General features: G+C 34.7%; 1 protein-coding gene, 1 long non-coding RNA gene and 1 pseudogene across 3 annotated transcripts in view; 2 read left to right on the top strand and 1 right to left on the bottom strand.

The window, feature by feature from the left end:
- Positions 1-217: 217 nt before the first annotated feature.
- On the bottom strand, positions 218-2167 carry LOC147924926 (uncharacterized). Its single transcript, XR_015587070.1, has 3 exons — positions 1286-2167; positions 823-938; positions 218-549 (listed from the first exon to the last, which is right to left on the bottom strand). It is a non-coding gene; the product is annotated as an uncharacterized LOC147924926 (long non-coding RNA).
- A 1070-nt stretch (positions 2168-3237) lies between these two features.
- The window catches only part of LOC104758863 (BTB/POZ domain-containing protein At1g55760), a 31060-nt gene continuing 12117 nt past the window's right edge, over positions 3238-22180 (top strand). Inside the window, exons 1-4 of one of the 2 annotated variants that reach the window (XR_015587069.1) lie at positions 3238-3371; positions 3511-3659; positions 3741-3859; positions 3960-4705. Coding sequence is in view for 1 of the 2 variants with exons in the window: in XM_010481823.3 (XP_010480125.1) it covers positions 3253-3371; positions 3511-3659; positions 3741-3859; positions 3960-4562 (990 nt within the window). In the remaining variant the exon portion in view is untranslated. Of the gene's footprint in view, positions 3372-3510; positions 3660-3740; positions 3860-3959; positions 4763-22180 lie in introns of those variants that run through there. The other variant, XM_010481823.3, reaches the window with a different exon arrangement.
- On the top strand, positions 15412-16756 carry LOC147924925 (uncharacterized; annotated as a pseudogene).

Below are 22180 nucleotides of genomic sequence, written 5' to 3'. Positions count from 1 at the left end.
GGAGTTTGTAAGTTGAAAAAGGAGAGTGGGCAAAGAAACCAAGTTGACATGGGAATGCACGCAAATCTATGAGTGTGAGCTGAAAAGAATACTTAGACCATCATTAGTGGTAGGTACTCTCTAAGTTACTCTCATATTAAATAATTATATAATTAATACTAAATTAATCAAAACAACTCTAAGAGAACTTAAGCAAAATCACCCTATTACTAAAGAATCCAAAAAATGTTACTCATGCATTTAAATAATAATATGGAAAATGTATTTTGGTTACCATTATTCTTAAACCCAAAAACTGCGGACTCAGTGTGGAAAATGTATTACGCATCATGAACATTACTTTAAAGGGAAGGGAAAAAAAACTAGTTGGTCACAATGACTGTCTTTATGAACTCCAAAACTGTTGTACCTAGTTGACTTAGATGTTTGGTATAACAATGATCAGCTCCTTCCACAATCTCCAGCTTGTGGTTGGGTATGATCTTTGCAAACTCCTTGGCATCTTCCAGGGGTATAACCTCATCCGCGGATCCATGAACCATCAAGACCCTGCAATTAGAATTAATCATAGTCTGTTTATTATATCCAAACATGCGATATGATCATTTAGAGAGAACACTGGATCACATTTAAATAGTTGTGAATGCAAAATACTTGCAATTCTTTAGCAGAGAGGTCAAGTTCTCTACGCACAAGTTCACTACTGCATCACATAAAACTAGAATCCTAATTCAACAAAGGAAACAACCAACAAAATAAAGTACTGAGAAACAGTGAATTACAACAAAAGCAGCGACTTGTAAACACAAACACATATGTTACCTGCAAAACGAACCGGTAGTTGCCAACATTAACAGGCCCTACAAGAACACTCTCGAGAAGCTGATCATAAGTTTAATCTTTTGCGGAGCCTACATAGATCAGTTTCCATTCCAAATCTGTACCAAAAGCAAAGCTGAGGTCTAAGTACTGAACAAACCTAATGTTATCATAGCTTTACACCATACATTACAAACAATCATACAAAAGCACTAATCAAAGGCGAGACCTTTGTGCAAATAGATCAATCCCAACTAATAAGACAACAAGACTTCTACAAGTACACCCAAATTTCCAAAGTTTCAATCTTTAAATTGGTATCACGAATCATAATCAAGCATGAATCTGATATGGGAATAAGGGTAGATCACAATCAGTAAGAAGAATACTAAAACCCTCGATTTACAAAACCAAGCAAAATCATCAATTTTTCAAATTCTGGGGAAGAAAAGGAGAAATCTTTTACCGTCTTTGAGAGAGTTCAGATTGCATCCCATAGCTCCTTAGCTCCTTAGACCAACAAGTCTCCAGTTTTACCGAATCTGTGAGTGAAGAAAAGGAGAAATTTTTTACCGAATTTGTGAGTGAAGATTGCATCCCATAGCTCCTTAGACCAACAAGCCTCCAGTTTTAGCCAGAAAAATCAAAGGATTCGAGGTGAATCATTGATTTTTCCGGTCTCTAGATGAATCGGCTTCGATTCGCCGTTTGGATCGACAGAGAAGAGAGAGATAGGGGGTCAAGGAAGAAAGAAAGAAGAAAATAGATTAAAAAAAAAATTTCTTTTATATTTACGCATAAACGAATCAGAATAAGCCACGTAGCGTTGCTACTGCCGTTCCTTAATTCCTTCCCACAGAATCGATACTCTTCTTAATCGACTGAAAAATAAGTTTTTTATTAAGTTTTTGGGCCCCAATTACAAGAGAAACCATGAGAGTAATTTCCAGTAATCATGCTCTTACACATTAATCTATGCAAATTCTTCTTTGTCACGCAAATTTGTTTATACATTAATTATATGCATAAATAAATTATTTAAAGGTAGATTTGCCTACCCTGGAAGCACAATAAATTCCAATTGCTTCCATCACACTCCTATCAGCTAATCTCACAATCTATACAATTAAAGTAATTAGATCTTTAATCAGCACCAAGACTATGTATGTATAAATCATCAGATCAATCTGTAGTTGGTTCAATTTTCTTAAGAAAAGGATAATGCATGGGGTCAATTATGTAATTCAGAACCCATATCTAATCCAGGAAAATTTGAAGTATCTATCTATCTATAAACCTATAAAGTCTGAAATTAATTTGGAGACAGAAGTCTCCAATAAATGAGACACACGCCCCATACGACTGTCCCAGTTAGAGAAATAAGCCAAAGGACATAACACCAAACACTTTACTCTTTCTCTGTCTCTCCCTCAACCAGAAAAAGCAAACGAACCCTTTCGAATGACGTAAAAGCAAAAACACTGACTTTGCTTCCCCGTTATTATTACCAATCCAAGAAAAAAAGCTAATGATTCCTCCATTAAACAATTGAGATTGTCCTCTCCTTAACCCCAAATCTCAATCCTTCTCTCTTTGATTCTATTCGCTGCACTCTCACAGGTTTGTATATGAGGGCATCCGCAATGGGAGAACACTTTAGGATGTTCTTAGAGTAAAAATATTATGAAAATAATCTAAGATCAGTAGTTAAGATCTTTTATTAAAAAGTTAATTATTGGGAGAACATGTTTAAGATCATAAGATTTAATAGTATAATATTCTTAAATATATTACATTTATAAAAACTGTAAAAATAACATTTAAATTGCAAACTTATAAAACTTGTACTAAAATTCAAAATACAATACCAAATTTTTATGAAACAAAAAATCATTAAAGATTAAAAAAAACAAACAAACATATTACTTAATTAAAATAAACAAACATTTTATTTAATTAATACATAGTTTAAATCAAATCCTCTTTTAATTTGTGAAAAATTGTTTGCAAAAAATTGTATCCAATCACAGCTTGCCACGTCAGCTTAGAACTGAGCCTAGATCAGTTCTACATCAAGAACTAGAAAACATGTTCTTATGCCACTATTCATTATATTTATGATTTTAATGGGCTAAGAACACACCAAGTGCTCTCCCATTGCGGATGGCCTGAGAGTGTATGCACAAATCTTCATGTAAAACTCACATCAAACCGAATCCTCCCTCTCTCTCTCTCTCTCTCTCTCCATAACCTAAGATCACTCTCATCTAAAACTATTTGATCTGTAAGGAGAAGAAGAAGAAGAGGGTAAAGTTTTGTATATGGTAAGAAGAAGCGAAGAAAAGAGCAAACCTGGGAAAATCAGGGGAGAATCTGCTGGAGGGTTTGTTGGATTGTATCCATGACATCACTGCGGCTTTGGCTTTCGCTAGGATGACTGATTCTGCTTACAGAGTAGACACCATTTCTAGACTCGCCCAATGGCGAATCCACAACCTTTCTTCCTCCACTTACCGCAAGTCCGATCCTTTCAAGATGGGTCTCTGGAATTGGTATCTCTCTTTTCTTTTTTCACCTGAACCAATTATGATCCGACATGATGAATGAGTAAAGTGGACACCTTTTTTGTGTTTGGTAATGATAATAAGATAGATTTTTGACAATTTGGTTTTTTTTTTTTTTGATTTGAAGGCACTTGTCTGTGGAGAAAAGCAAGACGCTATTAAATGTTAAGTTGTATCCAGAGGTATCAAACCTTACCAGAGACAATCCACCACTTGCTTCCTTTGCTCTTCGTGTTATCTCTTCTGCTGGTGATAGGAAAGCTTTATCTCATCCAGGTACTAGAGAAGAACTTGTTTGTTTGATCCAATAGTTTGATTATCTCATCCAGGTTCTTTAATGATTTTACTCGAATGCAGAAGTAATAGATAAGCGGATCAAGACAAACGAAGATTTTCTTTGGACGATTGAAGTCCCCTTAACTGGTAAAATCATCATTGACGTTGAGTTCCTTGACTTGAAGGTTCTGTCTCAAGATGTAAGTGTCTGTCAGAGATGTTGCTTAGAGATTGAATCAATATGTTTGGTGGAACATATACATATGTGTTGAGTTGTTGATGTTTTACCTGAATTGGCAGAGTGGAGAATTTTACTCTATTTGGGCAGACGGTTCAACTGAGAATCAATCGAAAGCAACAGCGGTAACATCCCTTGGACGTATGTTGACAGAAAGCATTTACACAGACATAATGATCAATGCAGCTGGTGGAAGCATTGGTGCTCACCGAGCTGTTCTTGCTGCACGTTCACCTGTTTTCCGCAGCATGTTTTTACATGACCTGAAAGAGAAAGAGCTATCAGAAATAAACATACTAGACATGCCACTTGATGCTTGCCAAGCTTTTCTCAGTTATATATACGGCAATATCCAGAACGAGGACTTTCTTATACACAGATTAGCACTCCTCCAAGCAGCTGATAAATATGATATTGCTGATTTGAAAGAAGCTTGCCACTTGAGTCTTCTAGACGATATCGACACAAAGAATGTGCTGGAGAGGCTACAGAATGCTTATCTGTATCAGTTACCTGAACTGAAGGCTAGCTGCATGAGGTATCTTGTGAAGTTTGGTAAGATATTTGAGATCAGAGATGAGTTCAACGTATTCATGCAATGTGCAGACAGAGATTTGATATCTGAAGTCTTCTACGAAGTCCTCGGTACCTGGAAAGGATTTTAAGGGAAATCAGAATTGGTATTATTATGTGTGCTATTGTTATTATTATTTATACAAGAAGATTTGTGGACACTAATTTTTTTTTGTGCAAAAGGGATTTGTTGGTCGTTTATGTACATATGTAAAGATCACAGAACAAATAAAATGTAAACAAGTAATCTAGAGGTGCTTGATAAATCAGAAGAGGAGTTCATCTGCCAAAAGCTGCACAATTGGTATTGTATCTTTGTCTTCAGACGGGCCAAAAGACCGTTCTTAGCAGCAGCAATTGCTGGCAAGTGGCTCTCACAGCGCACAGCGCATCTTCTGCTGGCCCTCTTTATTTCAGTGATAATTAGTTCTTTCTTTCAGTGATTATATAATTAATTTCAATGATTATATAATTACTTTCAGTGAAATAATTAGTACTTTCTTTCAGTGATTATATATATAATGCAACTAAAGAAGATTCAAGACATCATCCTTAGATCGATTAATAGAAAAGAGAATTTGGAGAGTTATCTAGCAGTTATCATTTTCTATTGCTTCTCTTGAGTTAGAAGCTTCCAAGCTCTTATAAAGTTGTAGTTCTACTTGAAAATAGGTATTTCTCTTGAAATATACAACATAATACATATTAGTTTTTTAATGACTTACATTTTACTTTTTATATATTTTGTTATAAAACTTATGTATACTGTGATCATTGATTATTTAATTATTTATTAAAATGGATTGTAAAGTTTTTAAAATTTCAGTTTTTTACATAATTTCACTAGAGAAAGTGTGACCTTTACAATACTTTTATCTTAAATAATAATTTTAAGTTGAGTTTAGTCATAAATTTTATTTTTCTTTAATTTTTTAAAATTATGTAGTATATTGTTTTTAGAAACTAATATTTCAATTTAAATTTTATTTTATACATTATTATGTGGTATATTGTTTTTAGACGCTGAGACTGAGGCATGACCAAGATAATTCCATAACACCAATCACCTTAGTTGCCAAAGCATTTGAAACAACAAATGCATATTCTGGGCAAAGTTCATTTGGCTTCAATGATTTGGTTTTGTTGTCATCAGCTTTTGAATGGATAGAGAATGGATAGAGAAGTTGTTAAATAAAATGATGTGGTTAGACTTGAGAGGGAGGAAAGTAGTAAAATAAAATTAATTGGTAAATTCTCTACTTTATTGTTGTTGTTGGAAAGATTAAATTAGCTTTTCAACAACAACAATAAATAGAGAATTTACCAGTTAATTTATTTTATAACTCGGTAAAAAATACATATCCACCATACATTTTCACCATCATGAAGTGCTTTTGTATAATTACGGTTATCTCAAATAATATCTTTGAAAACTTAAATTTCCAAATCGCTATTTATTATTATTTCAATCTAAACATGTCTTGCAAATAATACATATGTAAAAGATCACAGAATAAAGAAAATGTAAACAAGTAATCTAGAGGTGCTTGATAAATCAGAAGAGGAGTTCATCTGCCAAAAGCAGCACAACTGTTATTGTATCTTTGTCTTCATACGGGCCAAAAGACCGTTTTTAGCAGCAGCAATCATATCTAGTGCTGGCAAGTGGCTATCGGCGCATCTTCTGCTGGCCCTTTTTATTGATGAGTCTCTTTTTCCACAACTTATGAATGCCACATTTTTTCCAATACTCTTCATGGAAAAAACTTGCAGGTTCATCATCACATTAGTTACATACATGATCACTTCCTTATCCTACTAGGTACAAGCAATATTTATCCATAAACACACATTCATCTCAACATAAATAGATTATAAACTTTTAAAACTCGGAAGCACTAAAAGCCGAACTAAAATCATGCATTATACAAAAACAAAAACAACCTACATGATAAATTGGAAAAAAAGAACAGGAAATATATTTTTGAAACTGGTAGCATAGATATAATAACTTCTTTTTTGTCAACAACTTATATATATTAGCTCTTTGTAGGAACATTGTTTACATAAGTGATATGAAGCGGTAGGAACTAAGATATATTAATTGTAAACTAAAAATTTATTAGATTTTATGAATTATTATCTAGAATTACATTTATATATTAAAAATATATCAAATAGATCAAAAGAAGCAAAATACAATATTGATATACAAAATAAGCATTATGAACAACTTTTACTAATTTCAAAACATGAACAAAAAGTAGAAAACGAAAGGTGAAGAAGATACGAAATACCTTGTGTATCTTCTTCTATTAGTGAGAATATGTCATACGCCTTAGGCCTTCTTCGTCTAGTTTTTTCACATATGCTCCAAAATTTTGACTTTACTTAAATGTTTCAAAACCTACAAAATTCACATAAATGAGAGAAAAAATACAGATATTTTAGTTAAATAAAAAATTTATATTACTAAATTTAAAAATGTATGTGAGAGGTAGAATATAATGTTTGATGAAGAATTTGTGAGAAATTTGTGATATCAATATATCTTTAGGATCATGGGAGGTTATCAGTTTTTTTTTTTTTTGGTCAAACATCATCGGAGCTAGATATGCAATAGATTTTCTTTGTGTTTTTTTTTTCTTGTTTTTTTGTATAACAGAAATTGTATGAAATTAATACATTAAAGTGTATTAATATGTTGAAAGTTTTTTTGTTGAATTTTTGTCAAACATCATGGAGTTACATTTTAAGGAATTAATATGCAATAAATTGTGGTAATTATTATTATTAAAGGAAAAAAGATTCAACTAAAGAATCTTCTTTGTACTGCTTAGTGATTATTTCAGTAATCATATAATGCAACTAAAGAAAATTCAGGACATCGTGATTATTTCAGTGATAATTAGTTCTTTCTTTCAGTGATTATATAATTACTTTCAATGATTATATAATTACTTTTAGTGAAATAATTAGTACTTTCTTTTAGTGATTATATATATAATGCAACTAAAGAAGATTCAAGACATCGTCCTTAGATCGATTAATAGAAAGGAGAATTTGGAGAGTTATCTAGCAGTTATCATTTTGTATTGCTTCTCTTGAGTTAGAAGCTTCCAAGCTCTTATAAAGTTGTAGTTCTACTTGAAAATAGGTATTTCTCTCGAAATATACAACATAATACATATTAGTTTTCTAATGACTTACATTTCACTTTTTATATATTTTGTTATAAAACTTATGAATACTGTGATCATTTATTATTTAATTATTTATTAAAATGGATTGTAAAGTTTTTAAAATTTCAGTTATTTTACATAATTTCACAAGAGAAAGTGTGACCTTTACAATACTTTTATCTTAAATAATAATTTTAAGTTGAGTTAAGTCATAAATATTATTTTTCTTTAATTTTTAAAAATTACGTAGTATATTGTTTTTAGAAACTAATATTTCACTTTAAATTTAATTTTATACATTATTATGTGGTATATTGTTTTTAGACGCTGAGACTGAGGCATGACCAAGATAATTCCATAACACCAATCATCTTAGTTGCCAAAGCATTTGAAACCACATATACATATTCTGGGCAAAGTTCATTTGGCTTCAATGATTTGGTTTTGTTGTCATCAGCTTTTGAATAGATAGAGAAGTTGTTAAATAAAATGATGTGGTTAGACTTGAGAGGGAGGAAAGTAGTAAAATAAAATTAATTGGTAAATTCTCTACTTTATTGTTGTTGTTGGAAAGATTATATTAGCTTTTCAACAACAACAATAAATAGAGAATTTACCAGTTAATTTAATTTAGAACTTTGTAAAAAATACATATCCACCATACATTTCCACCATCATGAAGTGCTTTTGTATAATTACGGTTATCTCAAATAATATCTTTGAAAACTTAAATTTCCAAATCGCTATTTATTATTATTTCAATCTAAACATGTCTTGCAAATAATACATATGTAAAAGATCACAGAACAAAAAAAATGTAAACAAGTAATCTAGAGGTGCTTGATAAATCAGAAGAGGAGTTCATCTGCCAAAAGCAGCACAACTGTTATTGTATCTTTGTCTTTATACGGGCCAAAAGACCGTTTTTAGCAGCAGCAATCATATCCAGTGCTGGCAAGTGGCTCTCAGCGCATCTTCTGCTGGCCCTTTTTATTGATGAGTCTCTTTTTCCACAACTTACGAATGCCACATTTTTTCCAATGCTCTTCATGGAAAAAACTTGCAGCTTCATCATCACATTAGCTACAGACATAATCACTTCTTTATCCTACTAGGTACAAGCAATATTTATCCATAAACACTCATTCATATCAACATAATAGATTATAAACTTTTAAAACTTGGAAGCACTAAAAGCCGAACTGAAATAATGCACTAGAAAAAACAAAAACAACCTACATGTAGACGGCTTCTTCTTTGATTTCTTCACAACTTTGTCCACATTCTCCTGAGGGTCACTGACAAGTGACAACAACACCAGGCTCAACGTTGGGTGCGCTAGAAGTGACTCCACTGTCTTCTTCGACTGGGGCCTTGGCTTTCTTTCCCCTTGTTTCTTTGCAGCCTTCACAGATGACGATCTCGGGGCTGTCAAGAAAACTAGTTTGGTGTAAAAGGTTTTCTTGCTTTTATTCATCGGAGGCTGAAGCCCTTATATACATACTCATACAATTAAACCTAAGTACTTACATATATTACACAACTAGACTTAAACAATATGAATATTACATATACATACTTATATCTCTCAATACCCCCTCAAGTTGGAGTATGAAGATCACAAATACCCAACTTGCCAAGAAACTCATCAAACTCTTTGCGACCAAGTGCTTTGGTAAGAGTATCAGCAAGCTGTTATTTAGTACCAACATATTGAGGAGCAATAACACCACGGAGGATCTCATCACGGATAAAATGACAGTGAGTCTCAATATGCTTTCGTACGTTCGTGAAACACCGGATTCTTACTAATATGAATAGCCGACTGACTGTCACAATGAAGTGGGATCGAATAAGAACAATCAACACCAAGAAACATAAGCAGCTCCCGTAACCATAGAAGTTCACACACTGTTTCCGCCATCGAGCGATATTCAGCCACAGTCGAAGAACACGAAACCACATCCTGTTTCCTTGTGCGCCAAGAGACCGGAGAACCACCAAGCTGAATAAACCAAGCCGTGAGCGAGCAATGACTAAGTGAGCAACCATCATAGTCGGAGTCACATCACGCCATAATACGCAGATCTGTACCAGCACGTAAGAGAATGCCCTGTCCCGGATTGTTCTTCAAATAACGAACCACACGAAGCGCATCTTCCCAATGAAGCTCCTGTGGAGCATGCATAAACTGTGAGAGCATATGAATAGCATAAGAGATATCTGGGCGTGTCACACTGAGATAAATAAGCCAGCCCACTAATTGACGATACATGAAAGGATCTGGAAGAACAGCCCCACCAGCTCGCGCGAGGTGATGGTCTTGCTCAAGAGGATGAGATACCGGTCTAGCACCAAGCAAACCGAGTCACAAATGATATCGAGCGTGTACTTCCGCTGACACAAGTACATGCCTTCAGAATTACGAGCCACTTCAATGCCTAAGAAGTATTTCGAAATACCAAGATCTTTCATATGAAAGCATGAACTTAAATAGGTCTTGAAACCAGCGATAATCTGTGGAGAACTGCCAGTAACAATGAGATCATCAACATACACAAGAACATGAATCCGTGTATCCACATCCACAAAAGTGAAAAGAGAGTAATCCTTCACTTATTGTTTAAAACCATAGTCTTTCAAAGCCGTAGAGAGTTTAGCAAAGCAACACCGGGGCGCTGGACGTAGACCATAGAGAGACTTACGTAGACGATAAACCTTTGTCTTATCATCAGTTCGAAACCCCGGAGGAAACCGAATATACACTTCTTCGTCTAAGTCCCCATGTAAGAACGCATTATATACATCCATTTGATGAACCTCCCATTCACGAGAAACAGCTACTTCAGGAAAGGAACGAACGGTAGTCATCTTGCACATGGGTGCAAATGTCTCATTGTAATCCAAACCCTCTGTTTGCTTATTGCCAAGAACGACCAATCGAGCCTTATATCGTTCAAGCGTCCCGTCCAACCGATATTTCAAAGTAAAGACCCATTTACAACCCAAAGCTTTCTTCCCTGGAGGAAGAGTCTCGACAGCCCTGATCCTCAAGAGCATCAACTTCCACACGGACCGCATTCCGCCAATTTTCATCAAGAAACGCTTCAGCATATGTTTTTGGAATTACATCGGCAGTTATAGCCGCAAGGAAGGCGCGATGATGCTCTGAAAACTGAGAGCAATCGACATAAGAGTCGATGGGATACCAACTAGAGTCCGTGAAATCACCATCAGACTCAACTTGTGCCGTGTTAATGATGTAATCATGAAGTTTAGTGGGGATAAACTTTTGTCGGCGACCTCTGCCCATGGGAATCACTTCTTCAACATTTTTCGAATCCGGAGACTCGTCAGAAGACTCGGTCAGAGATGGAGAGCACGGAATAGAGGATGGACGCGGAGAAGACTCGACAACAGTATCCGTATGTGGCGGTACAACAACATAACCTAAAGCAGGCGATGAAACCAAATCCGCACCATGTTCAACTGGAACCACAGCCGAAGGTAGAGTATGAGAGGAACGAACTGCATGAAGTATAGAGAAAAACTCATCACAACAATCAGTATCCTCGTCAGGTCGAGCAGTCACAGGATTAGAAGATACCAATGGAGGCGGGTCCGTACTCATAGAAGGCATGACAGCATATGGAAACTCCGTTTCCATGAAAATGATATCGCGTGAAACAAAAATCACACCACTATCAAGATTATAGACCTTCCAATCCTTTTTCCCAAACGGATAACCAAGAAAAATCAACTTATTGCTCCGAGAAGTAAACTTATCACCATCCCGGCGTTGATCATGAACGTAACATAAGCAACCAAACACCCGAAGGTGATTCATTGGTGGTGGTCGATCATATAACATCTCAAAGGGAGTCTTCCCATTAAGAACCGCAGTCGGTGTGCGGTTAATCAAGTAGCCCGCGGTCAGTGCACAAAAACTCCAAAATTCCACAGGAAGAGCAGCTTGGAAACGTAAAGCCCGCGCAACGTTTAGTATATGGCGATGCTTGCGCTCTACGCAACCGTTCTGTTGGGGTGTCCCAACACAAGAAGTCTCATGAATGATTCTTTTTTCACGGAAGAAACCACTAAGAGAAAGAAACTCGGATCCATTATCACTCTGAATTGTCTTAATCTTCTTATCAAATTGTCGCTCAACAAGAGAGACAAAATCACGTAGTGTAGAAGTTGTATGTGATTTCGATGGCAACAAATAAAACCATACGGCTCTTGAATAATCAACAACTATGGTGAGAAAAAATCTTGACCCACAGATTGCCGTTGACCGATAAGGACCCCAAAGATCACAGTGAACTAATTCAAAAACCGCTTATGTCTTATTAATACTCAAAGGGAAAGAATCACATGTTTGTTTAGAGGGTATACAAACATCACAAGACTTTGAATCAAAACCACAACTACTAGTATCTTACCATTAGAAGAGACTAGGTAATATCCCGCGCATATGCGCGGTTTGTTGTATTACTTATGTAATTTATTTTAGTTTATTTAATAATTATAATATTAATAAAGTTTTTTAAAATGGTATTTCTAATGTTGGTATTGAAAAAGATGTATTTTTGAAATTCTCATTAAAAATACATATATAACAAACAAATTTCCTAAATGTCAATAATACACTTTATTTATTCAAATCATAAAAATTTACTATGATATTCAAAATTGGGACAATTGCATTTTTAGTACCTTTATTTGCATTTAAATGAGGTCGTAGACCCCATATTCGTTTTTCGAGAAACATAACCACTAAGGGTGCTGAAATTACAGTTGACCCCCTTACGACCAAACAAAAAATAAAAGCCTAAATGACAGATTTAACCCGAGAAAGTCTGCCATAGATATCATTAAGGTTGATTTTAAATTGACGTCAAAGGGAAGACTTCAAAGTAAGTCTACTCCTTAATTATAGGTAAAATTTTAATTTTCAAAATAATAAAAAATAATTTGGTTAACCGTTTGACCAAATAATAACCCATAGACTTCTTGCATTGTAATAAAATAAATTAACATATAAACTAGTCAAATTAAGGGAGGTAAGGCTGATTAGGTTTAAATTATTTGATTTAGGTTTTGCTTAAGTAGACTTCTCTGTAGACTACTTGTGGTTGACTTCAAAATAAGTCTACTCCTTAATTATAGGTAAAATTTTAATTTGAAAAATTATAAAAAATAATTTGATTAACCGTTTGACCAAATAATAACCACATAGACTTCCTGCATTGTAATAAAATAAATTGACATATAAACTAGTCAAATTAAGGGAGGTATGGCTGATTAGGTTAAAATTATTTGATTTAGGGTTTGCTTAAGTAGACTTCTCTGTAGACTACTCGTGGTTGACTTTCTTATGCCATCAACTAGGAATATTATATTATTTTAAGCTCACCGAAAATTTAATCAAACCGATAGCTGAACCTAACCGAATGCGTACCAATTCTCTTATTTTAACCTAACCGGATTCGGTAACCATATAAATACTTCTTTCTACAGGTGAACCCTAGTTTGTATGTGCTTTCTCTCTCTCCACAATTTCTCTCTCTAAAATTCCGATATTGTTGCTCTCTAAAGTCGACATCTCAGATAAGTATTCTCATCATAGGAAGTCGGCTATTTGCTTTTGTAACGCTTTAGCTAATTTTGTTCAAAAATATATATGTTCTCATAGTTTTTTGTTCATTTTGCACACAGATATGGGGTTATACAGCTACACTCAGCCATCTTCTAGTTCTTTGCAAGTATGGAGTGAAGGTCCACCCGAAGTAAACTTTACTGGCCTGACAGCTGGAATTCCTGACAGATGTTTCTGCGGAAGGGAAACCGTTATGAAATGTTCCACCACAGCCGACAATCCTGGAAGGATTTTCTTTGGATGCAATAACCATGAGGTTGTTAGATTGTATGATGGTTTATTCGTTTGGTAGAATTATTATTTGAGTATAGATAATATTCTTATGGTATATTTACTTCTATGATACGGTATAGGATGGAGAGGACCATATTATGAAATGGTGGGATGAGGCTATTATGCAAGAACTTCAAGCAATAAGAGGTGGAATTTCTGACCAAAGGGATTCTATTACAGCCATCCAGGAAAATGATGAAATGCTATGGGTTCAGCAGGAGCTAGAGAAGGTGAAAGATCAGATGAAGGAATTACGTCTGTCAATTCGTCGTGTACGCGGGGTGGTCGAAAATGTCTTAATCGCCGGTATAATCTTAATTGTTGTATTAATCTCTTTTTCTTCGTAGATCTTTCAAGTAAAATCTGTGAACCTCTCTTTATCGTGGCCGCTTGATAGAATGGCGTATTTATGTCTGTAATCTGTTAAACTTGCTTCAGTTTCTTTAATATTTGGATGATATCGTTGACTTCATTTTTTGACCTATTTAGTAGACTTCTCTATTTAGAAATCAGTCGACGAATGATACTCATTAATGATTTACGACGCGACGGTTTGCGTTATTAATTATGTAACTGTTCATTGTAACCGTTTCGTCTCGTATATATAAACCAGCCCGGGGCCTTTTGATTATTTTAAAACTGCAACCAAAAAAGCTATCAGTAAATCATTTCTTCTCTCTTTTAAAAAAATAAGTTCATCTTCAAAGTCTTGGACGGCGAAGAATTGGTGATTGAAAGTCTTGTATCGGTCAATATAAATCATCCACGCTTAATTGGAGACTGATCACGGTTGGGTAATTGAAATTTTCTCTATATCACTACAATTCATCATATCATTCACGTTTGTTTCATTCTTAAAAATATTCTATATCATATTACTATATCATATCAGTTTTCCCAGAAAGAAGTCTACTTGATAAGTCTTTAGTATATTAGCAAAAAAATTAATATTATTTGATGGATTTACTACGTTTTAGTTTCCCCAGAAAGAAGTCTACTTGATAAGTCTTCAGCATATTAGTACAAAAATTAATTTGATTTGATGGATTTACTCCTTAAAGTACGTTTTAGTTTCCCAGAAAGAAGTCTACTTGATAATTCTTCAGCATAATAGTACAAAAATTAATTTGATTTGATGGATTTGCAGTTTAAAATACGTTTTACTTTCCCCAGAAAGAAGTCTACTTGATAAGTCTTCAGCATATTAGTACAAAAATTAATTTGATTTGATGGATTTGCAGTTTAAAGTACGTTTTAGTTTCCCCAGAAAGAAGTCTACTTGATATGTCTTCAGCATAATAGTACAAAAATTAATTTGATTTGATGGATTTGCAGACGGTTCAGTTTCCCATGGCGAAGTCTGCGAGAGAAGTCCTCGACATAATCTTTACAAGGTATAAATTGATTTGACGTTAGTTGGCGGTAATATTTATATTTTTTTAATTTACCAATACGCGGGATCCGGTTTTAATTGGTTTCTTTACAATTTTTTTATAGTTGTCCGGTTCTGTTTCTAATTAAACGGTTTTGGTTTTATAAAACCGGGATTATTTTAATTATTTTAAATTTTATGACTTAAAAACGGAGATAACAATGATAGTTATCTCTAATTCTTCCTCATAAGGAAACTCTTCGCTTCCCCTTTTCTCCGCCGTTTATCTCTGCCGATTTCGACGAACTCCTCCGCTTTTCTCCGCCGCTTATCGTCGCTATTATTCTCTTCGATCAAACTGAAGGTTTGACTTCTTCCGCAATTCGATAGTAGCCTTCTCTTGTTGGATTAGTCTTCCGCTTTCTCAATATTTTTTTTTAATCTTATCTTGCAGAATGGATGAGACAAAACCAGAATTTCCTTGGAAGTTTTACACGAAAGGTGATGAGCCTCTTCCTCAAAAAAGCATCGGCTATTACAGCAACGATACGAAGCTGTTTGATGAACTCTACAAAGCTCTCGAGCCGGATGAATGGGACGAGATTTATCAATCTCGACTGGGTGTCTTGTTAGAGTTTAACCGTCTCCAATTTGAATGGGCGTCCAGACTGGTTCACCATATGCTCACCTTCCAGATAGTCTGCAACAAAAAGTACGAGATTTGGAGTCTTGTTAACTCTAACCCTCTACGATTTTCTTTGAATGAGTTTGAGGCCATCACTGGACTTAACTGTGAAGATGTCGAGTCGTTGGAGGAGCCAGAGGTTGAGGTTACTGACCAGATGGAAGAGTTTTGGGAGAAGCTTGGAGTCGCTTTAGACAGTGGTCCGAGTATTGAGCAACTGATCGCAGCATGTAAGAACTCAAACAGTTGGGATAGAATAGATCGTGTTAGGTTGGGTTATTTAGCCATCTATGCTGGGTTTATAGAAGCTAGGAAACCATTAACACCCACCCGTCTAAATATGGCTAGGCTAGTCATGGATTTAGATGCATTTCTTGATTATCCATGGGGAAGAGTTGCTTTCAAGAACCTGATTCTGTCTATTAAAGAGAAGGACTTAAACAAGCAGAGTTACACCTTAGACGGATTTTTCGAACCTCTACAGATATGGGTGTACGAAGCTATGCCTGATTTTGCCAATTAATTAGGGAACCGTTCCCAGGTAATCCAACTCCACCGTTGCTTGCATACCGCGGTTCTCGTGGTAGAAAATATGTCAAATAGCATATTCTAAAACAGGTACGCATCCACGTGGTTTGTCTATAGTTTAACTTGCCTGATATGGGTGTACGAAGCTATGCCTGATTTTTGTTTTATATAAATTGTAGACAAACTTCAGACACTACAAAACCATTGGTGGCATGATGAGTCCTGTTTGGCAAGACGATGAATCAGATGAGAAGATTAAAAACATTATGAGAGCATTCAATGGGGATTTTTGTCCATGGAAGTGGGGGAGAGGTTTGTGGGAGACGGTTGGTATTTATCAATCCAACAATGCCAAGGTTAAGATTGAAGAAAAGGGATCGAGTAAGAGAGCCGGTGAATTTGATGAACCAAGTGGGAAGAGGCACTGTCCAGGTCCTTCGACTGACATGGGTGTCAACATTTTGGATGAGTTTAAAGATGAGCTCGCCATGTGGGAAGGAGCTCTGCTCGATCAGATGAGAGAAGGTTTCAACAGTTGCGATTTGCGGTTTGACATGTTGACTGAGAAGATTGAGAGCCTGGCTTAGGATCTTGACAAAATGAAGGGAGACGTAACTGGTACAAAACAGGCTGATCCTTTAACAAAGGAAAAGAAGGACTCTCAGGCAGCTACTGGTACGGAAGAGGATGCATCAAAGGAACAGAAGGAGGTTGAGGCACCCACTGGTACGAAAGAGGCCGTATCAAAGGAGAAGAATGACTCTAAGTCAGATATGGTTAGTTCTGAACACTTGCAATTTCCTACTACAATCCCTCACAATCACAATACCAGGTACAAGGCGAGGAAAAAAATATACTTCCAGAAGGACTCAACTTCGAAGACATAAAAACAAGTGATGTCTTCCTTATGTGAAGTAGACTTCCTTATATGAAGTAGACTTCTTTATCCGTATGAAGTAGACTTCCTTATGTGAAGTCGACTTCCGTATTGAAGTAGACTTTTAAATCCGTTTAGTCTTTGTTTGTTTTATTCGAACCTTTTAAACATATGCTGCGACTTTAATAGTATTTGTTTTCATAAATGATCATGTAACTTTTAAATCGAAATTTGCAGAACAAGCCAGGTCAATCTGAGACCCCGAAACCATCTCCAGCTGTTACTCGTACGAATACGAAGGTGGCAAAGATAGTCAGCGCTGATTCATCTGACACTGAGTCAGACCGACCTGTGTTTATTCGCACGGAAATCCCAACAGCTGCCGATTACACTGCTAGAGCCAAGAAACAAGAACCAAGGAAAGAAGCGGCCAGGATTGCGGCACAAGGCAAGATTGAAAGGGTTAAGAGGTTGGCATCAAGTCAACGTTACCCGTTTGTTGGTGATAACACTGCCAAGACTATCATTGCTGATAAGCCAGCCTCGTCAGCGTACAATCCTTTTGTTAAAGCAGACAAGGATTTGAAGAAGGTTTTTGTTGAATTCTTAAAGAAAGATCCGTAAGTTTACCAACTTTTATGATATGTTTCAAATTTTATATTGTTCGAAATCTAGTAACTTATATGTATCCAAACCCATTTATCACCCGCAGGACATACAAGAACAAGGTCCCAGAGAAATCCCGATGTTGTCTTTGGTGGCACGAACTGCAGATAAAAGCAGTGTGGCTACGAGATTCGGTAAGTCTACACTGAAAACTTCTACTTCAAGTATACTAGAAAACTTCGGTCTTCAATATTATATAACTTCGTTTTAAATCCATGTGGTTATCCAGCACATGGATGCGGTTTTGAACTGATATATCATTTGTGACATAGACAGGAGGGGTATCTTGGGGCAATTGCTGAAGCATCATCTCTGTTAAGGGATACGATAACTGAACCATCTCTGTTTTTTTGTCAATCTGATAATCTTCTACAGCCATTTCAAGAAGCTCAGCGTATGTACAACCGTGTCGCAAAAAAACATTCTCCCACCTTTGCGTCCATCCATATCAAAATGCCAAGACCCATTTCTCGTCACCCATACTCCGAAAACAACAGGTATTTGCGCCATTTACCTGAAAGAGTAAGCAGCAAGTCAAATACTCATTACACAGCTGACTACCCGTAGAAGTCTTAAATCAATAACCTAGATGCCTAACAAAACCAAAAACATGATTGATCCAAAAGTATAATATATTATCATGAAAAAAATATACAGAGGCAAGTACATAACCGATACAAAACAAATGAGGTACAAAATCAATAAGAAAAATTTATAAATTTCAACTAAACACTATTTCATTTAAACAGACTTCACTGATAACTCCAACAAGTTGACTTCCCAAATTAGTCTACCATTGTGACCTAACTGCCTATGAAAACCAGAAACTTGATTTCTCCATATGTATAATATGGATTCATGTCAAAAACATACAGATACAAGTAAATAACATGTATCAAAGAATACGTCAAGAAAATCTTAAAAATTATTCACCAATTTACAATAATTTGGTTTTCAATTTATGCTGACTTCATGTTGACATTAACGAGCAGACATAACAAAGACAATAACAGAAAAACTTCAAATGAAGTCTATTTCATGGGGTCTATTTTTGTAATTACAATTTTACAAAGCAGACTGCGAATGAAGACTACTATAAACGGTTGACTTCTTTTGTGGTCTTCCTTTGTTAATTTTTTGGTTAGTTTTGCAATTAAATAGATAAAACGAGGTAGACTTCAATGGGAAGTTCAATAGGTTAACTTCAAATATAGTCGACTCTGGTTAATTTTGCGATTGACCAACCCATTGACTTTACAGTATAGACTTTAACTATCCGTCAACAAGAAAAAGTAAACTTCGTCGTGGTTAGTTTTGCAATTGACCAAGTTTGACTTTCGCCAAGTAGACTTCGTACGAAGTCTACATTAATGATGACTTCGTTTGTAGTCTGCCGTGGTCATTTTTGCAATTGACCAACATTTGCATTTTTTAAAGAGTAGACTTCTTTTGCAGTCAACTAATTATTTTAATATATTTTTAATATATTAATATACGGTCAATGCTTAAATATTTTGGTCAATTACAAAAATAGTCACTATGGAAGTCTACTCGTTTATTATCGTAGGAAGACTTCTACTAGCAGTCATCACTAAGAAGTCAATAATTTGGTCAATTGCAAAAATACCCCTTAGTAGACTGCAAACGAGATATCGGTTGGAAGTATTGTAATGCAGTCTACACTATATTTTTTTGTTTTCAAGTGAAATTAAGGAGACTAGAATTTTAGTCTACGGGCTCGAAAGTCGATAAATTTTAAATTGCAAAACTGACCACATAGTAGACTTTACATGATATTATGACAGTTGGACTAACAAATGAAGTCTATTTTCGACAAAAAACAAAGAAAATCACAAAATCTACCGGAAAATAACCTTATCGGTGGTTGTTTCGCAATGTCAAGCACCAAGGACGTCGTATTTAGTCACCACTGAAGAAACACAGCGCCAATTTTCCTTGTTCACGAGATATAACAAGATTAACGAACTTTTATTTTTTTAGATTAAAATGGAGAGGAGATGGAAGAAAATGAAGTTCTCATAGCATTGGGTGTTATTTAAGCTTACAAATTTGGGTTGTTGAAGCATTAAGAGCTTCAAATTTGGTTGTTAATGGTGGTTGGAAAATTGATGTCAGTGGCACAACCGTAAATAAAAGAAGAAGATGAGGATATGGATGTAATAAACATTTTCGCCAGAAATTCAAATAAATCAGAAATAATGGCATTTCTGTGAATACATGGAATGCCAGAGGATTTAGTAGGGAGAAAGTGACAAATGTTGGAGAGAGAAAAAGAGAGGTCCAATTTTGCAATTGACTCAGATCAGGGGTCCAATTTTGCAATCATCCCTTCAAAATTTACCTAAAACATTTAATAATTAAATTGCAAAATTATTTTTGAAGTATCAATTAAATATATTTCCTATAAAATCATATGAAATGAAATTTAAAATCCCAAATATTAATTTAATTTTTAATCTCTTTTATATTCCCCTTAATTTAAGCTATATTGCTAGGTTATTCTATTGATTTTCTCTTTGTAGTAATTTTTTTTCTTTTTGGTAGGAGATGGGAGACAAAGGTCTCCGACCATAATTTATTCAAAAACTAAAAACTCACATACAAACTTGTCTTCGCAATGCAGTGCCATTAGCATCATCCGATAAAAGCGAAACAACCCTACTCGGAACTACCTCTAGAACATGAAAACCTAAATGAAGAGAAAACACATAGGCCGCTAAACCATCCGCCAAACGGTTAGCCTCCCTATACACATGCACAATACGGACACACCAGTCCCTTGAAATAAAGCCATGGCACAAGCGTACCAGGAACGACAGCGGATGCGAATCACTAACCCCTGTCTGAAGAAAACCGACCACCACTTCTGAATCAACCTCCAGTTCTAACCGAGACACTCTTTTACCCCACGCAAAATAAAGCCCGTAATATACACCCCATAACTCAGCAAGGACAGCCGAGCATATTCCAATATTGACTGCAAAACCACCTAACCACTTTCCTGTACCATCCCTTAACACCCCCGCAGCAGTAGCCAAACTCGTCCGATCCTGCGAGGCCCCATCCGTGTTCATCTTCAACCAACCCTCCCTAGGTGGTTTCCACGCGATCATTCTTTCTGTCCTCACCGGCTTATGCGCAGAACCTTTGTTTTTTAGAAACGCCTCTGATGTCTCCTTTGCCAAATCTTTTAAGAACAGCACTCTATCCCGACATTTTGGAAATGGGAATATAAATTTGTTTTTATATAGAAAATCATTAAATTACAAAATTTTGACTTAAAGAAACAATATAATGATCTTTATATAATTATATTTGGATCAAAAGAACTAAATATAATGATGAGTATACAAAAATATAATGATGAGTATACAAATTCTCAAAAAAAATTGGAGGTAAGAGTCTAAGAGAGAGTTAAAAATTTTGATTTAATAATTCTATTATAATAGTTAATTTTGTTAAAACATTGCATACTTTTAAAAATAAAATATATATACTTGTATGAAGATGATTTCTTTTGATTGATTCCCTCATTGGGCTTTGATTGAAATTAGTGTTGTTGAATCTGCATCGATAATTGTTTTTTAATAGCCACCAAATTTTTATTATACATATGTAATTGAACATTGAAAATAGTAAAAAGAGAAAGAAGGAAGGAAGAAATACATTAAAAAAAAAATTGAACAAAATATAAGATAAATCCAGCAAAATATATAATCACATTCTTACCATGAGTTTTGAATTCATGCAAGAACATAAACAAAACAAAGAAAATATTTAGAAATTGTGATATGGTGGATGATGATGTGAGAATGATTATTTAAAGGATTTCAAGGATGGAAGTTACATTTCTAATATAATTTTAGAGGAGTTACAATTATAATTTATAGTGTGTTTGAGTGAAAATGAATGAAAAAAAGTCAATTATATATTTTAAAGTGAATTATTATGTGGCTAGACTCATTTTTACACATTAATCGTTTAAAAGGAATATGAACATTTAATTCTCAAATAAACTTGATTTTTTTTGTAAAACCAACATATGTAAATTTAAATTTAACTATAGAAATTTAAACAATAAATATGAATAGATTAGAAAGGCAAGAAATATAAAAAAAAAATTATTTTTATATAAATAAAATAAAAATTGAAAACAATGTTAAATATATATATATAATACTTTCTAATTTAAAATATAGAATCAAACTCTTACAACACATGAGATATAACAACATTTTGATATTGGTGGGAGATGAGGAGAGAATGATTAATTATAAGATGATAATCCAAATTAGATAATGGAGATGAATCTTTAGAAATAAGAACAATGTAAAATATATATCATACAGTCTCTAAAATTAAAATTTTGCATTATAATTTTACAATGACATTTGATTTTTTGTAACCCATACAACAACAAAAAAAAAAAATGAAAAATGATTTGAGG

This window comes from Camelina sativa, chromosome 17 (genome assembly GCF_030686135.1).
Source record: "Camelina sativa cultivar CO46 ecotype springtype chromosome 17, ASM3068613v1".
In the NCBI taxonomy this organism is placed as follows: Eukaryota; Viridiplantae; Streptophyta; class Magnoliopsida; order Brassicales; family Brassicaceae; genus Camelina; species Camelina sativa.
This window is presented reverse-complemented; position numbering and strand designations above follow the sequence as displayed.